Raw genomic sequence first — 22,943 nt, 5'->3', positions numbered from 1 at the left:
TTGGCGGTTCACCTTCTTCCAAGATGGCGTCGCGACTGGAAGAAGACAACATATCCTCGGGATATCATTCAATACTTATACTCGCGATATAGGAAATAAGGAAGAATAATTGATAAATTAAGATCATACAAATATGTATGTATCGTTGTTGAGTACTGTTCGAGGAGATGGAAGGCTTTAAGAGAAATTACGTTTATTTCGACCCCCGTTGGCGGTTCCCTTCTTCCAAGATGGCGTCGCGATATCATTCAATATTTTTACCCTCGATATAGGGAATAATCGGCAATTATACAAATATATATGTATTGTTGTAGTGTACTGTTCGACGAGATGGAAGGCTTTAAGAGAAACTGCATTTCGACTCCCATGGCGGTTCCCTTCTTCCAAGATGGCGTCGCGATATCATTCAACATTTTTACCCTCGATATTGGGAATAATCGGGAATTATATGCGACGGTAGGAGCACTGCGCATAGTCCTTGCCAGCGACTGCATCGACAGTTGTCTCCGAGCAGTCGATGGAGATCCTCAAGGATTCCATCTAATCCACTCTCTATAGTCCGCGGCGAGGAGGGCCGAGGAGGGAGTGCTCTCCCTCTCCCCACACGCTGCACTTCTCTCGCATTGTCCGGGACGTTCGCGCGAGGCTTTTTTCTCTCTCCTCGTTCCGGTGAAAAGTTCCCCCGAGTGAAACCAAACAAGGGTAGGACGGTCTCCCCGAGGAACGCGGGGGAAAAAAAAAGAAAAAAAAAAGAAAAAGAAAAAGAAACTTACGTTTCGCCAAAGTACTCCCGCGATTCTTCCGCAGGCCTGAAAGAGCGATGTCCGATTTCGCCGAGGTTTTTCCCGAGATGCGGAATCTCGAGAATCGATCCGCGAAACGGGCTTGCGATTCAATCGGCCGACGTTCGCGCAGAGAACAATTTTTAGGCGTAGTTGTTAAAAACCTCACTTATCTGTATATTAACTGGATAGTTGATACCTACGTAACAAGTTCTACGTATCCAATCACGGAAGTTAATTTCTTCTAGTTCTAGTTAGGTTGACACTAGGCCTTCGTCGCTTGGCAAACGTCCCGGCATCTTCGCCTCCCTTAAGGGAGTTGTTAAATCACTATTTGCTACGTGGCGGTACCGACGAAATTAGTTTCCCACTGTTTTCCGAAGTTTGCGCAGGAAGTAGTCCGAAACTTCGTCACGTCATCGGTAGGAGCAGAGAGACTGTTTTCTGACCAAGGAAGTAATTACTAGACGGAGACACGAGACTTCATCGCGACTCGATACCCCACGTGACAATTCGCGCCGCCATCTTGTCCTCGGGGGAGACCTTAAGGTGAAGTGAAACCCCCTTCAAATCAGTCGATTCGAGTACAACACTTTTTTTTAAGGGTATTAGACCAAACTGTCCGAAACTTTGACATATCACTCCTAATCATCTAAGAGTTGCCCTGACATATTCAAAATTTTGAATAATATATTGTATAATATAATATTTGAATTTAAAAAAAAAATTTTTTTAACTCAGCCCAGCACCAGAACCAAAATGCCGTCGAGCTTTCATATTTCGATCAATATGCAATTATCGAAGGCTCTGATATGAGAATCGAAAGGGTCAGGACAATTTTACGACAATTTAGCACACTCTGGTAATCGATAAACTCGCATTTGAACGGAATAAAGGCAAAAAAAGTGTTGTATGCGCTTCTTTGCTAACACGATGGTAATACGAGGTCTCGGAGTGAAAATTTAATTGACCTGAAAATCACAGATGGCGCAGGGGGTCGCTCCGCAGTCAATTAGGTCCGCAGAAACATGAATTCAGGAAATTTCTAGAGTTTTACTTCGATTTCTTTATAATTCTTGTACGAAAACGACAGGTGGAGTATGCCATTTGGTACAACACCCAATATAATTATATACAACTGTCAACATAAAAACCAACGTCAACATTTTTAAAAGTACCTATAAAGAAATTTAAATGAAAATATGAAATTTCATATTAACCTGACGGTTCCGAACTTTAGCCCACGTGCGCCGGTTAGTTGTTAGTATCGCCGCGCATACGTAGTTGGCGCTGGGGTGCCATGGATTAGTCGAAGTCCTCTAAGTACAGAACAAATAGGTACCAGCCATCCTGTTAGTATATAAATCAGTGGCCCTTACACACCTCCGTCTAGTCCGTGGCTCCTCTCGCCACGAGAGTTGCACCGGCCGACATACCCGAGGCATAAACTCCCTTTAATGAATCTTTAATGGGAAACGGAGGAGGCTGCATTGTGCGACCGGTCCCTCTACTCGGTAATTTATCGCTACTTTATTGGGGTTACCGGACTGCCTTTCATTCGCCTTGCGGAGGGATGTGTCGCGATCGGTGCAATTGGAAACACACCCTGAGTCACCCTGGGACGAGAGCGTCGGGAGCGGCGTCGACAATGGCCGCCCCTTCTGGTCCGCGGAGATCAATTTACCCCAGCGATTGGAAAAAAAAAAAAAAAGAAAAGAAAAAAATACCTGCACATATTGCCGTTGCATTGCTGGCTAAAAAAAGTCCCGGGAGCGGCTTCGACTTCATGATTTTCTTCTTCGGCTTCCCTAGGTTAGGACGGTCACGTGACCGCCCGTGAAAAAAGAACTCGCACACTGTTAAGGTGAAGTGAAACACGCCGAGGAACTTGATCGACGTCGATAAAGAAGATTTATCTAAATGCCTCCGTTGCCGACGTTGGTTTTTATATTGACAGCTGTGTCGAATTATATTGGATATTGTACCAAATGGCGTACTCCACCTGTCGTTTTCGTACAATAAATATCAAGAAATCGAAGGAAAACTCCAGAAATCCTCTGGATTCAAAGGTGGAAGGTTTAATTTAAGAGAAATTACGTTTATTTCGACTCCTGTTGGCGGTTCACCTTCTTCCAAGATGGCGTCGCGACTGGAAGAAGGCAACATATCCTCGGGATATCATTCAATACTTATACTCGCGATATAGGAAATAAGGAAGAATAATTGATAAATTAAGATCATACAAATNGTAAAATTGTCCTGACCCTTTCGATTCTCATATCAGAGCCTTTAATAATTCCGTATCGTTGGAAATTATGATACTCCATCATGAGAACGTAAAGATAGTCGTAGGTAAAATGTCCAGGCCTTTTATAAATCTCTCGAGGAACGAAACTCCGTAAAAAGTTGGCAGTAATAAAGTAAAACTCCAGAAATTCCCTGGATTCATGCTTTCTGGGGCCCTAATTCACTGCAGAGGGACCTCCTGCGCCATCTGTGATTTCCAGGTCAATTAAATTTTAACTCCGAGACCTCGTATTACCATCGTTTTGGCATAGAAGCGCATACGACACTTTTTTTGCCTTTATCCCGTTCAAATGCGAGTTTATCGATTACCAGAGTGTTCTAAATTGTCGTAAAATTCTCCTGACCCTTTCGATTCTCATATGAGCCCATAATTATGAAAGTGGTCTAAGTCAAAATTAAAAAAAAAAATGAGTTTATCAGTTATTTCACGCCATATTATTTCAAACGAAATTAATTCAATGTCATTTCGAAATAAAAAATATATGACTTAGACCACTTTCATAATTATGGGCACATATCAGAGCCTTCGATAATAGTATATTGATAGAAATATGAAAGCTCGACGGCGTTTTGTTTCTGGTCTGGGCTGTTAAAAAATTAAAAAAAAAAATCCAAATTTTTAATCTGTCAGGACAATTCTTAGATGATCAAGAGTGATGTATCAAAGCTTCGGACAGTCTGGTCTAATGCCCTTAAAAAAAAGTGTTGTATTCGAATCGACCGATTTGAAGGGGGTTTCACATCACCTTAAAGATCCCCATGAAAAATGTCGCATACGAGTAGTAAGACCATTTCTTAAGGACTCTTCGAATTGCTCGTAACTAATGTAATATGTAATCTCGAAGTAATATTACATAATTTACTATATATAATATACGCCGGAAAGTTTGAAAAAAAAAAAAAAAACCGTACGAAAAAGTACCCAACCCTGCCCCATATCGATCCACTTCATTTCGCCGGAGTAATCCAATCGGAGCCACAATTTAATCGGGCCCGTAATCTTACGTTCTCGTAGGATAATTAAGGGGTCGTCAAAGCGAAGAACAATGAAGACATGAAAGACGTCCCCGTTGCGCATAAATTACATGCAATAAGCCCGATTAAGACATACTCGCTCGTTTGCAGCCGGTCGGATTGGAAAGCTCAATCGGTAGGTTCGTGACAAACTCAAACAAATGATTACTCCGAATCGAGATTGGATTTCGATTGCCCGGCCACGCTAACACGATACGTCAAGATTTCCGATCGAACCTTGAATAAGCCGGAAGCATTCCCGATATCGCGCTCCTTTTCTACCGGAAGTCCCTTTCTTGATAGTGCCACATATACGATATACCATCTCCACATACGAAATATACCCATAAAACGATCCCAACACTTGAAATACAGTTTAACTCTTAAGGGGTTATACCACTTTGAAATTAAAAAAAAATCGAAACAATTTTTACGCGTTTATTTTACACCTTTTTCTTAAAACTGCATCTTACGTGTTCGTTTGTTACGTTACCGTAATTTTTACGTTACTGTAATTTTTGGGTGGGTCAAAGCGGTGTAACCCCTTAAATTAGTAAGCGAAATTCCTAACTTCTTGAAGAAACAGGAAATCCCATTATGTTTTATGGAGTTTACTGGATTAGCTTGTAAAATGAAAAATAAAATCAAATATATTATGTACATCCGCGAGTGTGTTATAATTAATGAAACTTGAAGTACGGGTTTCTGAAATTTATTTGTTCTTTTTTTTTTTTTGTTTTTCCTATATTTTTACCACTGCGGCATGGATGACGGTTTATGGATCGGAATACTGTTACTGCAAGACGATGTATATTTGCCCGCGTCTATGGATTACTGCGACTAATGTATCTTCCCAAGGTAACCGGATATGGCCTGGCAATTGGCCAGGCAGTCGGATAAATTATCGACGTGCCGGCGAAATTTTTCTTTTTTTTCCCATTTTTTTCGGCAGGCGAATCACGGGTGTTTTCCGACCGGAGGTAAATATTTTCCCAGAAAATATATATTGATTGGCCCAATACCCCGATATCACCAGGGATAATATTTGTCCCGGGGAGAGGTCGCGCGATAAGTCCCCCCCGAAAATCCGTCCACGATAAGTAATTAAATCTTGTTGTTAATAGTTAACTTCACCGATACCTGCCTTATGTACGTTCGATACTTCAGGAATTCCGGGGATTCCATACGGCATTAACATTCCGTGAATTAGGCTTTGCCCAATAATTAATTGTCGCGGTTCATTACCCCAAAAGCCATCGATTTGCCCCCAGTGATAATCGCCCCCCGCCCCTCGAAGGTTCATTTAACTAAATTGAATTCTGAGTTTAACCTACGGCCGCATCCGGAATTGTCCAATTAATGCACGGAGTTCGGCCCACTGATTAGTTATGGCCAAATTAAGTTAATCAAGACCCAATATCTTCCTGTTTATACAGACCGACGTAGGCTTGTATGACTCGACGATGCCTTAAATCAAAGCGACGCCTTATCACGGATGTACTTCCTTGCATTTACTATATACCCAATTGATTAGCTCCGGAACATTGTTAACCGGAAGTCTATCGATTGAACTCTTGGACGCCATTCTGAACCTCGTCTCGCCAAATTGAATTCCGACCCTCGACGGATTTCCAAATCAATCGATTCCACGGAAAAGTTTCGACTTCCGATTGACCGTGCACTCGATTATCAAGCTCTGCAATTAAATATAAAAAAAGAAACGATGTTCCTTGTATAAAAGCTATGAATAAATACAGTAAAATAAGTACGAATTGAAATAATGTCCGATTACTGTCTCCCGTGGATAATTAGCAGGCCTTGAATTAATTAAAACAGCTGTTCATAAATTGTGCGGAAATAATTCATCGATTTATAGTGCCCGAGTTACTCACGAGTACGAGTTTCACTTTGAGGATTAGATAAATTTCACTCCTGCACACTTTGGGAAATTGTGCACTCCGTCTCTTAAATTGCACTCTTAATTGCAGCGCACATGCATATGTAAAGTGCTCATCCGCTCGTATTAAAAAGTAAAGAAAGGGTTTCATTATGGAAAATTTCCTTCTGGACGTTTTTGCACGTGAAAGAGTCGCATTTACGACTTGCCGTGGGCAAGCATTTGAATTTTTAATGGCCGTATTAACTGTTAGTTTGGTCCGGCCATATTTCTCTGGATTCTTGGCCGAGGAGTAAGGTTCCTTTACGTGGAATCCCCGGAGCTTTCTTAAGCTCTATAAAACGGTATTTAATGACGGGGGACCATGGATTTACCTTTCTTCAAATTGAAATTACATCCCACGAGTCAAAAGCCTAGCATCCAAATTTCTGATGCATCACTAGAAAAAAAAAATCCTGCTATTAGATGCGTTGAAATAAATGTCAGGAAGAGGGAATAAATTTTGTTTAAATCAACTATGTAATTTTTCATCTCAACGAAATAATCGTTTCTTGCAATCATATATGATTCAGGCAACGAATCATATATATTTGTTTCATAAGCTCATCCCGCCTTTGATATAAAATGAAAATTTGAAACATGTTAAAATATTCAGTATTTATACGTTGCGAGATTGCAGGAAAAGGGGGATAAAAATGTATGAAATTTGCAGACAACTTGAACAATGTACAACCTTTGATATAAAATGAAAATTAATTTGTAACGTGTTAAAATATTCAGTATTTATACGTCGCGAGACTGCAGGAAAAAGGGGATAAAAATGTATGAAATTTAGCAGACAACTTGAACAATGTACAACCTTTGATATAAAATGAAAATTAATTTGAAACGTGTTAAAATATTCAGTATTTATACGTCGCGAGATTGCAGGAATAGGGGATAAAAATGTATGAAATTTACAGACAATTTAAACAATATACTACCGTGCCCCCGAGGGGGACAACTGACGATGCCTGAAAACCGCATTAGTTTGTTCTTTTCTGGTCTGTAAAAAAATGGCATTACCCAGGGGGCATTAATTAAATCCTTTTTTCTTTCATGTTTTCCAGGATGAAGGATGGAAGCTGAACCGCACAAATTACTACCAGGAGGGATGGCTGGCTACGGGAAATGCAAGAGGACTGGTCGGCGTGACGTTCACAACGTCTCATTGTCGAACGAGAGCTGCCGAACTTCCCCTGAGAGCGAATTACAATCTCAGGGGACACCGAAGCGAGGTAATTGCGAAAGAGAGGTTCGAATTAGCTCTTAATCAGAACCCCGCCGTCGTATTTGCGAATTAAGCTGGGAAAATGGGGAACGCGATCCCCTCGGTCGCCTTTTTTTCCTTCTCCCCCCCAGCTAAAGAGGGAGAGACCGTCATCGGGATTCGGCGACTTTTCCCAAGAATTCTCCCAGAATCGCGGAAATTAAACGACCTTATTCGCCTCTCGGTAAGAGCCCGTTTATTCCCCCCGTCGATGTTGCGATATTAATTGCCAGTTTCCGGGAAAACTTTTGCAACGCTTGCTCCCATGCGGTAATTAAACGGCGCTGTATCGACGGAGCCCGGGGAAATAGACCGCTACTTTAGCCCACGGTAACTGGAGTGAAAAATAATTGGCGAATGCTACGAGGAGGGTTTCCTTCGGGTGGAAGTTATTCGACCAAGTGGAAACGGGTACAGATCGTAAACGGACGTGTAGACTGTGAACAGACCGAACTATTTCTCGTGATAGCGATGTAAAAGTGAAAAAGAGCCAACCCGTTCTCTCCTCCTGTTGTACCTACCTCCGCCACGTTGCTCTACGGTTTCGGGTTTCCTTATTTCATTTATAAAAGAGAGAAAACGAATTTTTCTATATTTTCTCTTTCATTTCTGCTGTAGTCGTGGTCGGCTCGATGTGCGATGCGAGGGGCTATTCACTCGGGAATCAGTGAAAACGATGTCCTTCTGTGATAATCGATTGCTTTTCATTTCATGTGATAAATGTCAATGTGATTAGGTAACGAGTGACATCCGGCCTTAGCATCCTGACGATGTTTCGGTGATTTTCAACTGTCCCCACTGATTTCTCTTCGGGATTTCCAGCTGATTGCCACGTGACTTCGAGCGTTAATGTTCATAATGTCCTCTTTTGATAACCAAGTGACGTTCAGCTTTGTGCGGGGATGTTTCGGTGATTTCCAACGACGTTCATCGATTTCCAGCTGATCTTCCACGTGACTTCGAGCATTCAGTTTCATAATTTCCTGAGTGAATAACCCCAAGGCGCGGAGTTTACGATCCTGGGAGAACAATGGAGGGATTTTATTCCGAATAGCGGAAGCCAAAACCGGGGACTCTCCTCACTTTTTGGGCACATTAAAGCCCGTCCGGGCGAAAAGTGAGGCCGCGGGTCGAAAAGTGACAGGTTTTTTGTGGAGGATCGCGAAACTTAATCAGACTTCCCCGGCGCGGTGCGTGGCCAGGGGCATCCCATTGTCAGGGAAGCCGGAAGTTCATTTCGAGACGGACCCGGGAGGGCTCGCACGAAAGGTGGTGAATTAAAAGCTCGCTTCGGGAGCTTCTCCATGGAAAAACGAGAGAGGGCAACCGGAAATGATCTCCTGCGAACAAAGCGTAAATATCGGTGCCCGATCGATCGGAGATCTCACGCCAGAAAATACATGTCAATGCCCGGTGACGTCTCCTTATCACTCGGGCACCGTATTCGTAGAGAATATATCCGTGGCCATGGGTGTACCCCATATGTGCCCATAATTATGAAAGTGGTCTAAGTCAAAATTGAAAAAAAAATGAGTTTATCAGTTATTCCACGCCACATTATTTCAAACTAAATTAATTCAATGTAATTTCGAAACAAAAAATATATGACTTAGACCACTTTCATAATTATGGGCACATATAACAATCGATGACACCAAAAGGGAAAGGGGGATAAAAGGAAGGAAAAAGCATAAAGAACAAAGCGTAAATATCGGTGCCCGATCGTTCCGAGATCTCGCACCAGAAAATACATGTCAATGCCCGGTGACGTCTCCTTATCACTCGGGCACCGTATTCGTAGAGAATATATCCGTGGCCATGGGTGTACCCCATATAACGATCGATGACACCAAAAGGGAAAGGGGGAGAAAAAGAAGGAAAAAGCTCGCGTGTGTCGAACCTTTTGTGCATCGAAATAGACCGCTCGGTGACAACGCGATATCACGGAAACGCCCTGGCAAAGTGCATGCTCGTTCGCATGATTGCAGTGGTTGCATTTATCCACTCGGTGCATCCACGCCCTAAATAGCCGCACGACTTTCAGAGTTGTCTAAGTGGGCTGTTAAATAAATATCGCCAAACTACCGAGGAATTTAATATAACACATTTCTGGATCTCGCCGCGGTATGCTAATTTTACAACTTCGGACTTTTTCATTTCAATTTCACGGAGGAGTAGCGAAACGTTGAAGGATTACACTTTGATAAAAGTCGATGCAAATTTACACACATTTTTACACACTTCGTAACTATTGATTGTTTTTTTTTTTTTTAGTAGTTAAAGTTAGTTGTAGTTAAGTAGTAGTAGTAGTTAATGAGTAGCGAAACGCTGAAGGGTAGTTAAGTAGTAGTAGTAGTTAATGAGTAGCGAAACGCTGAAGGGTAGTTAAGTAGTAGTAGTAGTTAATGAGTAGCGAAACGCTGAAGGGTAGTTAAGTAGTAGTAGTAGTTAATGAGTAGCGAAACGCTGAAGGGTAGTTAAGTAGTAGTAGTAGTTAATGAGTAGCGAAACGCTGAAGGGTAGTTAAGTAGTAGTAGTAGTTAATGAGTAGCGAAACGCTGAAGGGTTACACCTTGATAAAAGTCGATGCAAATTTACACACATTTTTACACACTTTGTAACTATTGATTGTATTTTTTTTTTTTTTTCGGAGCACATCGTGGTCGGTTTACAGATTCGTCCGAAAGCTTTCCACGGTTCTGCACCTGCTTGCCCCGTTTTTTTTCTCCCTTGGCAAGAGGGTGGATTGTTTATTCGAGCACGTCTCGCGGGGCGCCCTTTGCGCCCCTTCGGTACTTCGGCTCCTCCTTTCTGCAGGGATCGTTCCATTTTTCTCGTGACTAGATCTCTGCCAAGCCCCAGTCGGCCCTGGGACTCTACCGATGTCCCCGTTTGGACCGGCAAGAGGGGACGCCTGTAAATAAAAGTCTCGCCAGCTCATCTCCGATGACGAAGCGGACCGTGTCGTCCTGCCAATGGATGCATCCTAGCGAGCCTAGGGCGGAAGAAACTTCGGAAAATTTTCCTCCCTCCAAATTGGACCCGGAAATAATCCCCTTGGAAATCGAGATAAAGTAAAAAGTAAAAAGTAAAAAGTAAGGAAGTAAAAAGTCTGGGATGACTACTCCAAAATGGAGGAAAGAAAAACTGACCTATCAACGGATTGATAAACTGCGAAACGGGTCTTCGGAAACGACACTCGAGAGATGGAAAACGCCGATGCTCGTCTCGCATCAATAATGTATTAACATTATGACACGTGTTGCATTTTAACAGTTTAAATATATCTTTCGGGTATCGATCCGAAGGTGCGCTAAATTTCAAGCATTCCAATTGTGTTATTATCATCCGAACATTTCTCTTTGTATACGTGTATATGGGTATTGATGATCCCTGTCGCAGATCCAGATACTCGTTATAAAAATGCTGGAAAGCAGGGAATTATTAATCCAGCTGCTGTGATATTTCTAGTCGCTTTTATTTCTTATTTTTTGGGAAATGACCATGCGATTAGTGATTTCCGGGTCCCTTGCATCCTCTTTACGGGTGGCTCTGATTACACCTTATAAATGTGTACACGAACGTTTTACCGAGCCGAAAAATTTATTTCACCTGGCTGCAGTTTGTTCTCTCTGGATCGGCAATCGGAGAGCGGGTAGAAAGCGTTCTGATGAAGAAAGTTCCTGAAAGCCGACATTAAACGGCAGGAAAGCATACTTCCACTCGGCTAGGTGATATGGAAATGGCTCGCAGAGGGGCGTAACATGCGCGCGAACTTTGATTACAGCTCGATGCTGCAAATCCGTGCCTACTTCTAGCCAGGAATCCCAAGGGCCAAATTTTGCACCAATTAAGGTGCAACCCCCTTCAAATCAGTCGATTCGAATACAACACTTTTTTTTAGAGGTATTAGACCAAACTGTCTCAAACTTCGACACATCATTCCTGATATCATCTAAGAATTGTTCTGACCCATTTAAAATTTGGATTTTTAAAAACAAATTTTTAACTTAGCCCAGACCAGAATTAAAATGGCGTCGAGCTCTCATATTTCGATCAATATACAATTATCGAAGGCTCTGATATGAGAAACGAAAGGGTCAGGACAATTTTACGACAATTGAGAACACTCTGGTAATCGATAAACTCGTATTTAAACGGGATAAAGGTGAATTAAACGATTCGGTGCACCCGGTTAGGAGAAAAGTTTCATGAAACATCTTTGTTGCCACTTTCATATCACCTTAAGGACATTAAGGACTACAGTGAGTATCGATCAGGGACCTGAAGCTATTTCGGCGACAGTGGCTCTCATCGTCTCCAACGTTCGATAAGAGCGTTTCCAATCTTCCGGGAGAGAAAATCGATGAGACCTCTACAGGCTCCCCATACGTTGCACAATAAAACTGTTACTGGCCTTGTTATTTACTTTGAATACCCGACATTTTACAGGCAGTGCTGTGTGCTCGGTACGCATCAATGCCCACTGAAGCGAACGTATCGATTCGCATCGATTAGCGCGCGAATGCGTTTAGTCTCGTCCTACATAACTCCGACATTTTACTCCAATTTGGAGAAGTCCCCTTCGATGCTGAATGAATTATGCCGAACTACCTGAAGGAATTAACTCCACCTTTATTCACCCGAAAAGTCGATTCCGTTCCCAAGATGGACTCGTACAAGATATTAAATTAATTATCACGACCTCTCCAGTTAATTATTATATACAACTTGCGTTGATTAAACTCGCAATATGATATGCTCGCCAGTAGATCGCAAAAACTCTGTATAAAAAGCGAGCGAATTAAAGGGTAATATGTATTGTTTATAATGAGATCGAGTAAAGAGACGGTGATTCGATTTTAGTCTGGACAATTATTATAATTCATAGTTCCCTTTCGGTATGCTATGTGCATGGTTTGAGAAGAAAAATTGATGTCGATTTAAACGAATATCCTTTACGCGATATTTCTATGGTCGTGTTTGATCGTAGGATATTGTCTTGTCGCAGTGTATATTTCTTGGAGTCACCCAATTTGTTTTTCTCATTGTATGCATGCATTTTATTTCTACGTGCGATTATTTAACTAGCTGTGCACTGTAACATGTTTTGCGAAATTCTCTTTGAAATGGTCGCGAACTAAGCTTGCCCGACTGTTCAAATTGGCATTTCGGGTGCGTTTGATCCTGCCCTGTATACGCCACTCCCTCAGGAATCCCTTTAATCTCAAGTTAGGAGTTTACAGGGCAATGACTAAACCACGCGTGCTACATTACAAGTTAATTATCCTCTAAGAGAAAATTTCCCAGGGTGCAAGATGTCGAATTTTGGGTGATTTTATTTAACCAGTAATGTATTAATTTTTCCCATTAAGGCGTTATGATAAGGCCATTCTATACATAAAGAATATATATATTATTTAGAATATATATATTTATATATTTACAATGACCCTTTGAGTGCTGTCGACGCATATGTGCGTCCGACGTTTGGTCGAATATCGCTAGCACGGCCTGACGAAATTCGCCCATACGGCGAAAGTACTTAGCACCCAAAAGGTTAAGGAAATCTGCGGCGAATTCGCGAAATGTTCACGGACAAGCTTCGATAAGGGTGTTCATCTCTCGAGGCACTGTAGATGAAGTTAATGAAGATCGAGTGAATCGGGAAAATCGGGGCGACGAGGTTTCGCGGATTTACAAAGGTAAATTAATCCCCCTTAATTCGGGCAGCTTCGCCGGCATTCATATTCACCGGGTTACTCTGCATCTCTAAAGAAATCCTGGGCTTTGTATTTGCATTCGCCGACTGCAGAAAGACTGGGGACACTTTGAACCCTGACCCAGTTTACGCGATGTCCTAAACGGGACGACGACGGATTAAGACTTGCACGAGGACTTTTTCCGAAGCTAGTCCCCGCGAAATTCCGTTGGGACTGCGTTAACCTGAAAAGGAAAAAAAAAAGAACCGAATTTGAAAAATGCCCGGCCCTCAAATTAATATTCCACGGCGAACAATTGGGCCGAAAGTGCAGCGTTATCAAAAACTGTAATAAATTCGTGGAACGCGTATCGGAAGTTTCCCTCGGATACAGCACACGGAATTTATCATGCCCGTCGTGGCTTGTATTTAGTGTAACCGGGTTTCAGCTTTAAAATGAAACTGTCAGGAACGGTATTTCGGCTGATTCAGGTCGTCGTGTCGAAATTGTTCATTTCAATTCCACCCTGTGTACTTAAATCGCATGAAATTCGCTAGTTGGTTTAATCAGTGCATCTATGAGGTCATTACGGAAATTACGCGGCGTATATTTGCAGGAATAAAATTCATATCTCATTATGGAGTTTGGTTATCGGTGATTTTTTTCTCAGATTTTCATCAATCTAGGCGGGATGTTTTCCGAGCGTCGAAATGGACCTGACGGCGAATTTCCATTTTCCCTCATTTTTTTCCTCTCTCCCTCTCTCTCTCTATTTTTTTTTACGTATGTGTATGAACTCTCGTCGAGGCCAGACATCCCGTACAATAAACTTCATATCCTAGGGAAAGTCGTAAAGTAGTTTAGCTTTTCCGTTCGGTTTCGCGGATTTCGAGTCCCTGGGGATGCTTGCGTTATCATACCACGAATATGAGCATCGATCCCCATCCCGTGGAGCAAGGGTCGTGATATTTGCTTTGCCATATTGCCACGGGTAAAAAAAGATTCTCTCCTAAGGAGAGACTCGGCCTATACTTCGTGTAATTACTTTTTCCACCCTTCGCCGGCAATGAAATTCGGGTTTTATCACCGAGGCACTTTGTCGCCGTTTTATGGGCTCGAGATGACTTTTTTCCTCACCAACCAGGGGAGGAAAAAATCCATGGTACTGGCACCGTGATCGATGGTAGAGAAAACGACGATTCGAGGGGCTGTTCTCTTGGAAATCAGTGAAAGCGATTTTCTTCTACGAGAACCGATTGCCGTTGATTGCATATGATAAACTATGCGACTTGATAACAAGGGACGTTCGGTCTCAAAGTTGCGACAGTGTTTCGGTGATTTCCAACGATTTCTATTGATTTCTGCTTGGGATTTCCAGCTGATTTCCACATGATTTCAAGCGTTAAAATCCATTATTTCCCGAGTGAATACCCGTCGCGACAATTCCCTTCAAAGACCCAAATATGAAACTTATGAAAGTGCCGGAAAATTGACTAGTAACAGTTTCCAGGGCCCAGGAGGAGCTCCAAGGTCCTCCTTTTTCCACTTACGGCATTCAGACATCGTGCCAAATGTTTCGTCGCTCGCAATTTCCCGAACTGCTTCGCGACTTTTTTTTTCAATGGCGGCGCAAAAAATTCCACTCTCGATGGAGAGTAATCCCGAAACGGCGAGAGGAACTGCGAAACGGTGTAACTTCGTTCCTAGGAAAAAGTAAAAGAAAAAGGAAAACTGTTAACAAACTCCCTAGGTCAGAGGATCTTAACTTTCCCTAAAAGTCACGGGAAACTTTGGAAACATTTCCCGCCAATGTAAGGATTTGGCGCGAAACTGCCGAGGTCCTTGAGCGGGCGAAGAAAGTTGATTTGTGGAAATTTTGAGAAAATTGAGAGAAAATCAAAGTCAGACCGCATAAAGGTAATAACCCCTTCTCGACAATAGACGGATTTAAGCCGTTTCCTCTACGATAGGATACATGCGATCGCGCATAATATGCAAATATATGTAAATAAAACATATACGGAACACCTGTAAGAAAAATCCGAGGTTAGAGCCACTGCTCTAGATTCTGATATTCGCCGCGGGTGTAGGGGAATTCTTATAAAACGACCCGGTCGATCCAGATTTTCCGGCCCGGAGAAACTGTGGCACAGATGCAAGGAGTTCGGCAACTAATAAAACCAGGAGAGGTACGGATAGTTGGAAGTCTCCGGCGGAAAGTTACCAGACCGGGCGGCCACTGGGTCTGGTGGAAAGTTACCAGAGGGGGTGGCGTTAAGCCGACAATGGGGTGGAAGCGCACGCGCGGCTGCATCGCCAAGAGTCATAAATCTTCTTTGGTATTGTCTACTCATACTTTAGCGCGGTTATATTTGTCCCTTTAGAGCATTTTCGACAACCTGGAAACACATCCCCGAATTTCAACAAGTTGCGCGTTTAAGAAACGTCGCGATTCTATCGACTTTAAAAAAAAAAAGAAAAATCGAGCCCACGCCTCTCTTCAGTCAAGTGAACTAAAATTCGATTCACTCGAGGTTCCCTGTAATTAACCGAATGCAGTATGATAGGACGATTTAAGGTGAAGTGAAACACGTCTAAGAACTTGATCGACGTCGATAAAAAAGATTTTTCTAAATGCCTATGTTGCCGACGTTCGTTATTATATTGACAGCTTGGTCGGATTATATTGGGTATTGTACCAAATGGCATGCTCCAGCTGTCGTTTTCGTACAATGAATATCAAGAGATCGAAGTGAAAATCCAGAAATTCTCTGGATTTATGCTTCCTGGGGCCCTAATTGACTGCAGAGGGACCCCTTGCGCCATCTGTGATTTCTAGGTCCATTAAATTTTCCCTCCGAGACCTCGTATTCCCATCGTTTTAGCATAGAAGCGCATACAACACTTGTTTGCCTTTATCCCGTTCAAATGCGAGTTTATCGATTACCAGAGTGTTCTAAATTGTCGTAAAACTGTCCTGACCCTTTCGTTTCTCATATCAGAGCCTTCGATAACTGTATATCGATCGAAATATGTGAGCTCGACGCCATTTTAATTCTGGTCTGGGCTAAGTTAAACAATTTTTTCCAAAACTCCACATTTTGATTGGGTCAGGACAATTCTTAGATGAGATCAGGAGGGATGGGTCAAAGTTGCAGACAGTTTGGTCTAATACCCTTAAAAAAAAGTGTTGCACTCGAATCGACTGATTTGAAGGGGGTTCCACTTCACCTTAATCCAGTGAACCAATTTTCTATTTTCCGCGCGTACCCCGAACAGAAAAAAAGCGATCCGAGGAGAGCTCAGAGAACGGAACGGGGCAGAGGACGCGGAAGCGTAGCCTGAAAAATCGACCGACTGTCCTTCCGCTTTCCCAAGCACGGCCTTTCCTCGGCTACCCTCGTTCTGGCGGTTTCTTCTTCAGGGGAAAGGTCCCCGGAGATCGATACGAGGCCAAAGCCATAAGCCAGCGAACGAGCGTCGCCCCTCGCGCGTTCTCGCCCCGGATCCTCTCCCAGAACTCCCGGAGGAAGGAAAGGCGCCGAAGGGTGGAGGAAGTCGGTCGGCGAGGAAAGTGGCCTATTTATATTTAAGCTTGAACTTGGTCTAGCCGAGGAGGACGCTCGTGTGCCGATTCTAAATCTGGCAGGCGGCCATCGGGCGCACGCCAGGGCACAAAGGACGACCGGCCGATAAGTCGAGGGGCCGAACGAATGAAGGACCTCCGGGAAAGCTCCTTTCCCGGCGACTCGCGTGTCCTGGGATAATAATTCCACGCTAACGAGTCCTCGAGAGGTCTTCCACGAGGAAGCGGTATTTTCGGAACTCCTTCGCCCTCTTCTCGTTCTCCCGGCGAGCTCACCGTCCTCACGCAAGGAACGATACCTGTGCACGTGTCTGCATGTGCAATTCCTCTGTTTATGTATGGCTGCGGGTGAATAAAGATACCTGTGCACGTGTCTACACGTACAATTCCTCTGTTCATGTATGGTTGCGGGTGAATAAAGATACCTGTGCACGTGTTTGCATGTGCAATTCCTGTGTTTATGTATGGCTGCGGGTGAATAAAGACACCTGTGCACGTGTCTGCATGTGCAATTCCTCTGTTTATGTATGGCTGCAGGTGAATAAAGATACCTGTGCACGTGTCTGCATGTGCAATTCCTGTGTTTATGTATGGTTGCGGGTGAATAATGATACCTGTGCACGTGTCTGCATGTGCAATTCCTGTGTTTATGTATGGTAGCGGGTGAATAAAGATACCTGTGCACGTGTCTGCATGTGCAATTCCTGTGTTTATGTATGGTAGCGGGTGAATAAAGATATCTGTGCACGTGTTTGCATGTACAATTCCTGTGTTTATGTATGGTAGCGGGTGAATAAAGATACCTGTACACGTGGCTGCATGAGTATAGCGATACCTATGCACGTATCTACATGTGCAATGTCGTCTGTGTACATGCGCCTACATCCACTAATAGAAATGCCCATATAAATTTACATAATCAATGTTTATATTCGGCGCCACAATAAATTGCAAAAAATCATCTCTGTACTGAAATCGTCTCTGTAATATCGTACTCGGCATCCAAACTAACGAGGAAGGTATCCCAGGTCGATCTCTCCGATTTCATTTCTTTTATAATATGTTATAGTAAACTAAAAACTAAGCGAGACGTATTTTTTTTTATCTGCCATTAAACACTTTAAGGGAGTGAAACCACCATTCAAAGTAAGGCCTGTGAGGGGTGGCTCACCCCTCAATTTGTTTTTAATTCAGAAAATTATATTATTCATTTCGCGTTATGAGAAAGCTTTTCAAGGTGGATTGGTTAAAAAAATATTACGTTCTTGTGGGTGAGACTGCCAAATTGTCCCTTGACATGCCTTACTTTGGATGGTGGTTTCACCCCCTTAAAGTGTTTAATGGCAGATAAAAAAAAAATACGTGTCGCTTACTTTTTAGTCTACTATAACATATTATAAAAGAAATGAAATCGGAGAGATCGACCTGGGATACCTTCCTTGTAAGTCGAAGGATCTTAAAACGTAATGTTACGTTTAATTGAAGTAAAAATCCGCCGATACGGTGAATATACAATGTTACGTGTATTTATGCAGTTTCTTATTTGTCATTTTGCCATTTCACGTTTTTTCCGCGTGAAATTTCACTCATGAGGTATACAAAATGTATGTAAATCTACATCGATTTCTGCCAGTGTGTGGCTGCACGTGCACGGCGATACCTGTACTGTACATACCTGCTCCAATACATACATGCACGTGCACAAGTACATACCGTGCACGTAACGACGCGGCCACGTAACTCGCATGTTACCTGCGGCTCGTGACGACTCGAGGAGGACGTGGCTGCTCCGCAATGCAGATTCCTCCTTCTCAAGGCTTGCCAGGACTCCCCCTCCTTGATGGGATTTCTCAGGTTCCTTGGAAAAAACGTTAAGGCGATATGAAAGTATCATCCGAGGGGACTCGCTAATGAAATACTCCATATTATCGTATCGTAGTTTTCGTAAAGAATTAAAAGTTCATGAGTTTCAATCAAATTTCTTTATAGGCATATTAAAAATAGTTTATAAAAAATGAAATTTCGCGAGTTTCAGGACCTACCTTAGGGTCTCCATACTCACGTTTTAAAGCATGAAATGATTTGAGACACCCAGTTCGTAGAAAAGTCTTATGAACGCTTGAGCTTTCGGATGCCACTTTCACATCCCCTTAAGGTAGGTCCTAAAACTCGGAGTTTGAATTTTTAATAATAAAAATTATGAAAATATCTATGAATGAAATTAAAAAAGAAAAAGATAAAGAAAGAAAACAACGAAATTTCATGAGTTTCAGGAACTTCCATATACCCCTCCATATTTATATTGTAATGTTCGAATCGAGTACATCCAGTTTGGAGAAATGTTTCACGGACGAGAACTCTTTGACGCCACTTTCATATCACCTTAATCACCCCCTTGCACTCGAAACTCTAGACCCCAAGATGCAGCGGGACTGGGTTCAACGTTTTCCGAGGAGGATGTCTCAAAGACTCTGGGGATCCGGATAGAGATCGCGTTAAAAGGTGGAACCGAGATTCCTGAAAAGAGAGGGTCCATTACTACTCCTCAAGGGTGGACGATCGCGAGGTAACGAAACGGCGCGCATCGGGGGAGCCGCGTTAACGAGGCGGCTCGTTAACGGAGGATTAAGTCGCGCTTTCGCAACTCTTTCGCAAGGGAATTCTGGCGACGAGTCCTCGAAATTACGCCATGAATAAAGTAGTGGTCCGACCGAGACCTTGAGCTCTGGGAGCTCGAAAACTCCCAGGATTTTGAGGGCTTTCCCGACACCCCTGAACTCTCCCGAAATGTCGATCAGTCGCGAATATATTCGAGGTGAATCCATTAAAATATCCCGGAAATAATGATTACAGTCTTTAATCTTAAATTATACAGCAAATGCGGCACTATAGAAAAAATACCTGGAATAACAAATAAAGACATTTGCACCTTTATCAAGGGACAGCATTTCCGATCAAGTTTCGCTTCTACACCCCGATAAGGAAAATCCTTACAATTATATCGAGTTGTAAAGACTTTCTTTAGAAAAAATGTCTGCTTACCAAATTGGCTAAAACGAATTTGCTTGCAACGTAAAAAAATATTCATACGGATGAGTGGTATACAATTTATTGCCATTAGAAATGGATAAATTATACAGCAAAAGCGGCACTATAGAAAAAATACCCGAAGTAATAAATAAAGACATTTGCACATTTATCAAGGGACAGCATTGCCGATCAAGTTTCGCTCCTACGCCCCGACAAGGAAAATCTTTATAATTATATCAAATTGTAAAGACTTTCTTTAGAAAAAATGTCTACTTACCAAATTGGCAAATGAATTTCCTTGCAACGTATAAAAATATTCAAACGGATGAGTGATATACAATTTATTGCCACTAGAAAAGGATATTGCTAATGCGAATAGAATTTGCGTTGCCCCGGTGAAGTATTTGCTTTTTTCTTATCTGTATAACTTTTTTTTTTCTCGCCCGTTTTCAAATGTTCCCGCTTCTTGCTGTGAGTAAAATTTCTTGGATATGAATTCTTTTTCTAAGGGTGGATTATTCGTATCCCTGGAATTTCAGTCCAGCTGGGCTCGATTTCGCCTCCGACCTCGCGACTCGTCCTTCCGGTTGGAAGGATCTCGAGAGGCCGGATATGGCCCCTAAACTTAATGGCTAGGGAGACACTTAAATGCGGATTTACGCGGCCGATCATCGCCGAGAGATTGCCCGTCCTCTCGCCCATCGATCCGCGAATCTTTAACTCGCGACCGAGAAGCGGAAATGGGGAGGAACTGGGTTAAGGATCCTGCCTTAACCGGCCCTCTTGAGAACCAACGAGGATGATTTACCTGGTTGCTTTGGCTCACCTGTATCCAACAGAGTGCCTCTCGCTTGGCATTTCGACAGAATTTCTGCCAAATTTTGCCTGAACCGAGGGATTCATGTTTATTCAACCTCGACCTCGAGCCTTGCAGAGGGAGACGCGATATGAGGTCCTGGATATACTGCTTGTACAAATATGTGTGTATATACATATATATGTAGAACATAAACACCCTAAGGAGAATTTTCAATGGAGAAGAAAATTAAAATGTGGATATCCCTTATTTAACTAACCGCTGACTTTAATTCACTTCCCATGTTCGGGATCATTAATATATGAAACACGTTGTTCTCATTCCTTATCGGCTATGACCTCGGCAATTTCATTCCAGCATGAAATAATCAAGACAATAGGAGTCCCACACGAGGCGGTAGAAAAATTAGAAATTCCTCACTTTTTCGATATTACTGCCGGAAAATAAAATGCATTATAGGTAAATAGACGTAACTCAAGGAACTCGGTAACTTCGTTTTACACCCGCGCAACTCGGTAATGTCCCTTTAAACCCACGTAACGTCCTGATATCGCTTTATGTCCGCATAAACGCTTTAGAATAGGAATTTGTGGGGACAGAACAACACCTGCGGGCCCCAATGTTCCTCGATAAATTAATCCGAGGGTGTAAATATCGCGTAACGTTAACAAATTGTCGCAAAATTAAAATGTGGATATCCCGTATTTAACTAACCCTGAATTTAATTCACTTCCCATGTTCGTGATCATTAATATATGTGCCCATAATTATGAAAGTGGTCTAAGTCAAAATTTAAAAAAAAATGAGTTTATCAGTTATTTCACGCCATATTATTACAAACGAAATTAATTCAATGTAATTTCGAAACAAAAAATATATGACTTAGACCACTTTCATAATTACGGGCACATATGAAACACGTTGTTCTCATTCCTTATCGGTTATGACCTCGGCAATTTCATTCCAGCATGAAATAATCAAGACAATAGGAGTCCCACACGAGGGGGTAGAAAAATTAGAAATTCGTAATCTTTTCGATATTATTGCCGGAAAATAAAATGCATTATAGCTAAATAGACGTAACTCAAGGAACTCGGTAACTTCGTTTTACACCCGCGCAACTCAGTAATGTCCCTTTAAACCCACGTAACGTCCTGATATCGCTTTATGTCCGCATAAACGCTTTAGAATAGGAATTTGTGGGGACAGAACAACACCTGCGAGCCCCAATGTTCCTCCATAAATTAATTCGAGGGTGTAAATATCGCGTAACGTTAACAAATTGTCGCAAAATTAAAATGTGGATATCCCGTATTTAACTAACCCTGAATTTAATTCACTTCCCGTGTTCGTGATCATTAATATATGAAACACGTTGTTCTCATTCCTTATCGGTTATGATCTCGGCAATTTCATTCCAGCATGAAATAATCACGACAATAGGAGTCCCACACGAGGGGGTAGAAAAATTAGAAATTCGTAATCTTTTCGATATTATTGCCGGAAAATAAAATGCATTATAGCTAAATAGACGTAACTCAAGGAACTCGGTAACTTCGTTTTACACCCGCGCAACTCAGTAATGTCCCTTTAAACCCACGTAACGTCCTGATATCGCTTTATGTCCGCATAAACGCTTTAGAATAGGAATTTGTGGGGACAGAACAACACCTGCGAGCCCCAATGTTCCTCCATAAATTAATTCGAGGGTGTAAATATCGCGTAGCGTTAACAAATTGTCGCAATTCTCTCCCCCGAGGTTTCCACTGCTATTTATAACCGGTCCGCGAATTGTTAATGATTTCAGGTGATCCTGGTAAAGTGGAACGAGCCTTATCAGAAACTGGCCTCGTGCGACAGTTCGGGCGTGATTTTCGTGTGGATAAAGTACGAAGGCAGATGGAGCATAGAGCTGATAAACGACAGAAATACGCCGGTCACGCACTTTTCCTGGTCCCACGATGGACGAATGGCCCTGATATGCTACAGAGTAATTATTATTCCCAGTACCTCCGAGATTCAATCGCATTGGATCATTCCCCAAACTCGCAGAGAAATATCCGAAGGTTCAGAAATGTCTTCTCTGTTAATTAATACCATATACTCCGTCGCTGCTTCTTTCCAAATTCCTAAATCTTTTATTTAACGTTGTTTGAAGCTGACTCTTAAACGCCACTTTCAGGTCAACTTAAACATACGATTATTTCTCTAAGAGTTCGCACAAACTTATACGGGAAATCCCGGAACAACCCAATGGAACGTGGGATTCCACCCGAAAGAATGTCCCGATAAATCCTGAAAATTGAATTATCCCTAGTAGCATAGAATAATTCTCTAAATATTTCTTTGTAATCTTTGCTAAATATCTCGAGCGACAGATTTTTCAAGATTTCTTGTAGATTTCATTCGAAGATATTTGAAATATTTCTTCAAAATCTCAATGACATATTTAGTTTCAACAATTTATAAACATATAGAGAAATATTCTTTAACTTATTA

The 22,943-nt window shown here is 42.2% G+C and overlaps 1 protein-coding gene across 1 annotated transcript; it reads left to right on the top strand.

Moving 5' to 3' along the window:
- Positions 1 to 7,117: 7,117 nt before the first annotated feature.
- Positions 7,118 to 22,434, top strand: LOC111674207 (the record flags this gene model as incomplete). Its single annotated transcript, XM_023433658.1, has 2 exons — positions 7,118 to 7,277; positions 22,252 to 22,434. Coding segments are annotated over exons 1-2 (343 nt in total), but the record flags the coding sequence as incomplete, so codon positions are not given.
- Positions 22,435 to 22,943: the final 509 nt, after the last annotated feature.

The sequence above is a fragment of the Orussus abietinus genome, unplaced genomic scaffold (assembly GCF_000612105.2).
Source record: "Orussus abietinus isolate OABI.00-Male unplaced genomic scaffold, Oabi_2.0 scaffold862, whole genome shotgun sequence".
Classification (NCBI taxonomy): domain Eukaryota; kingdom Metazoa; phylum Arthropoda; class Insecta; order Hymenoptera; family Orussidae; genus Orussus; species Orussus abietinus.
This window is presented reverse-complemented; position numbering and strand designations above follow the sequence as displayed.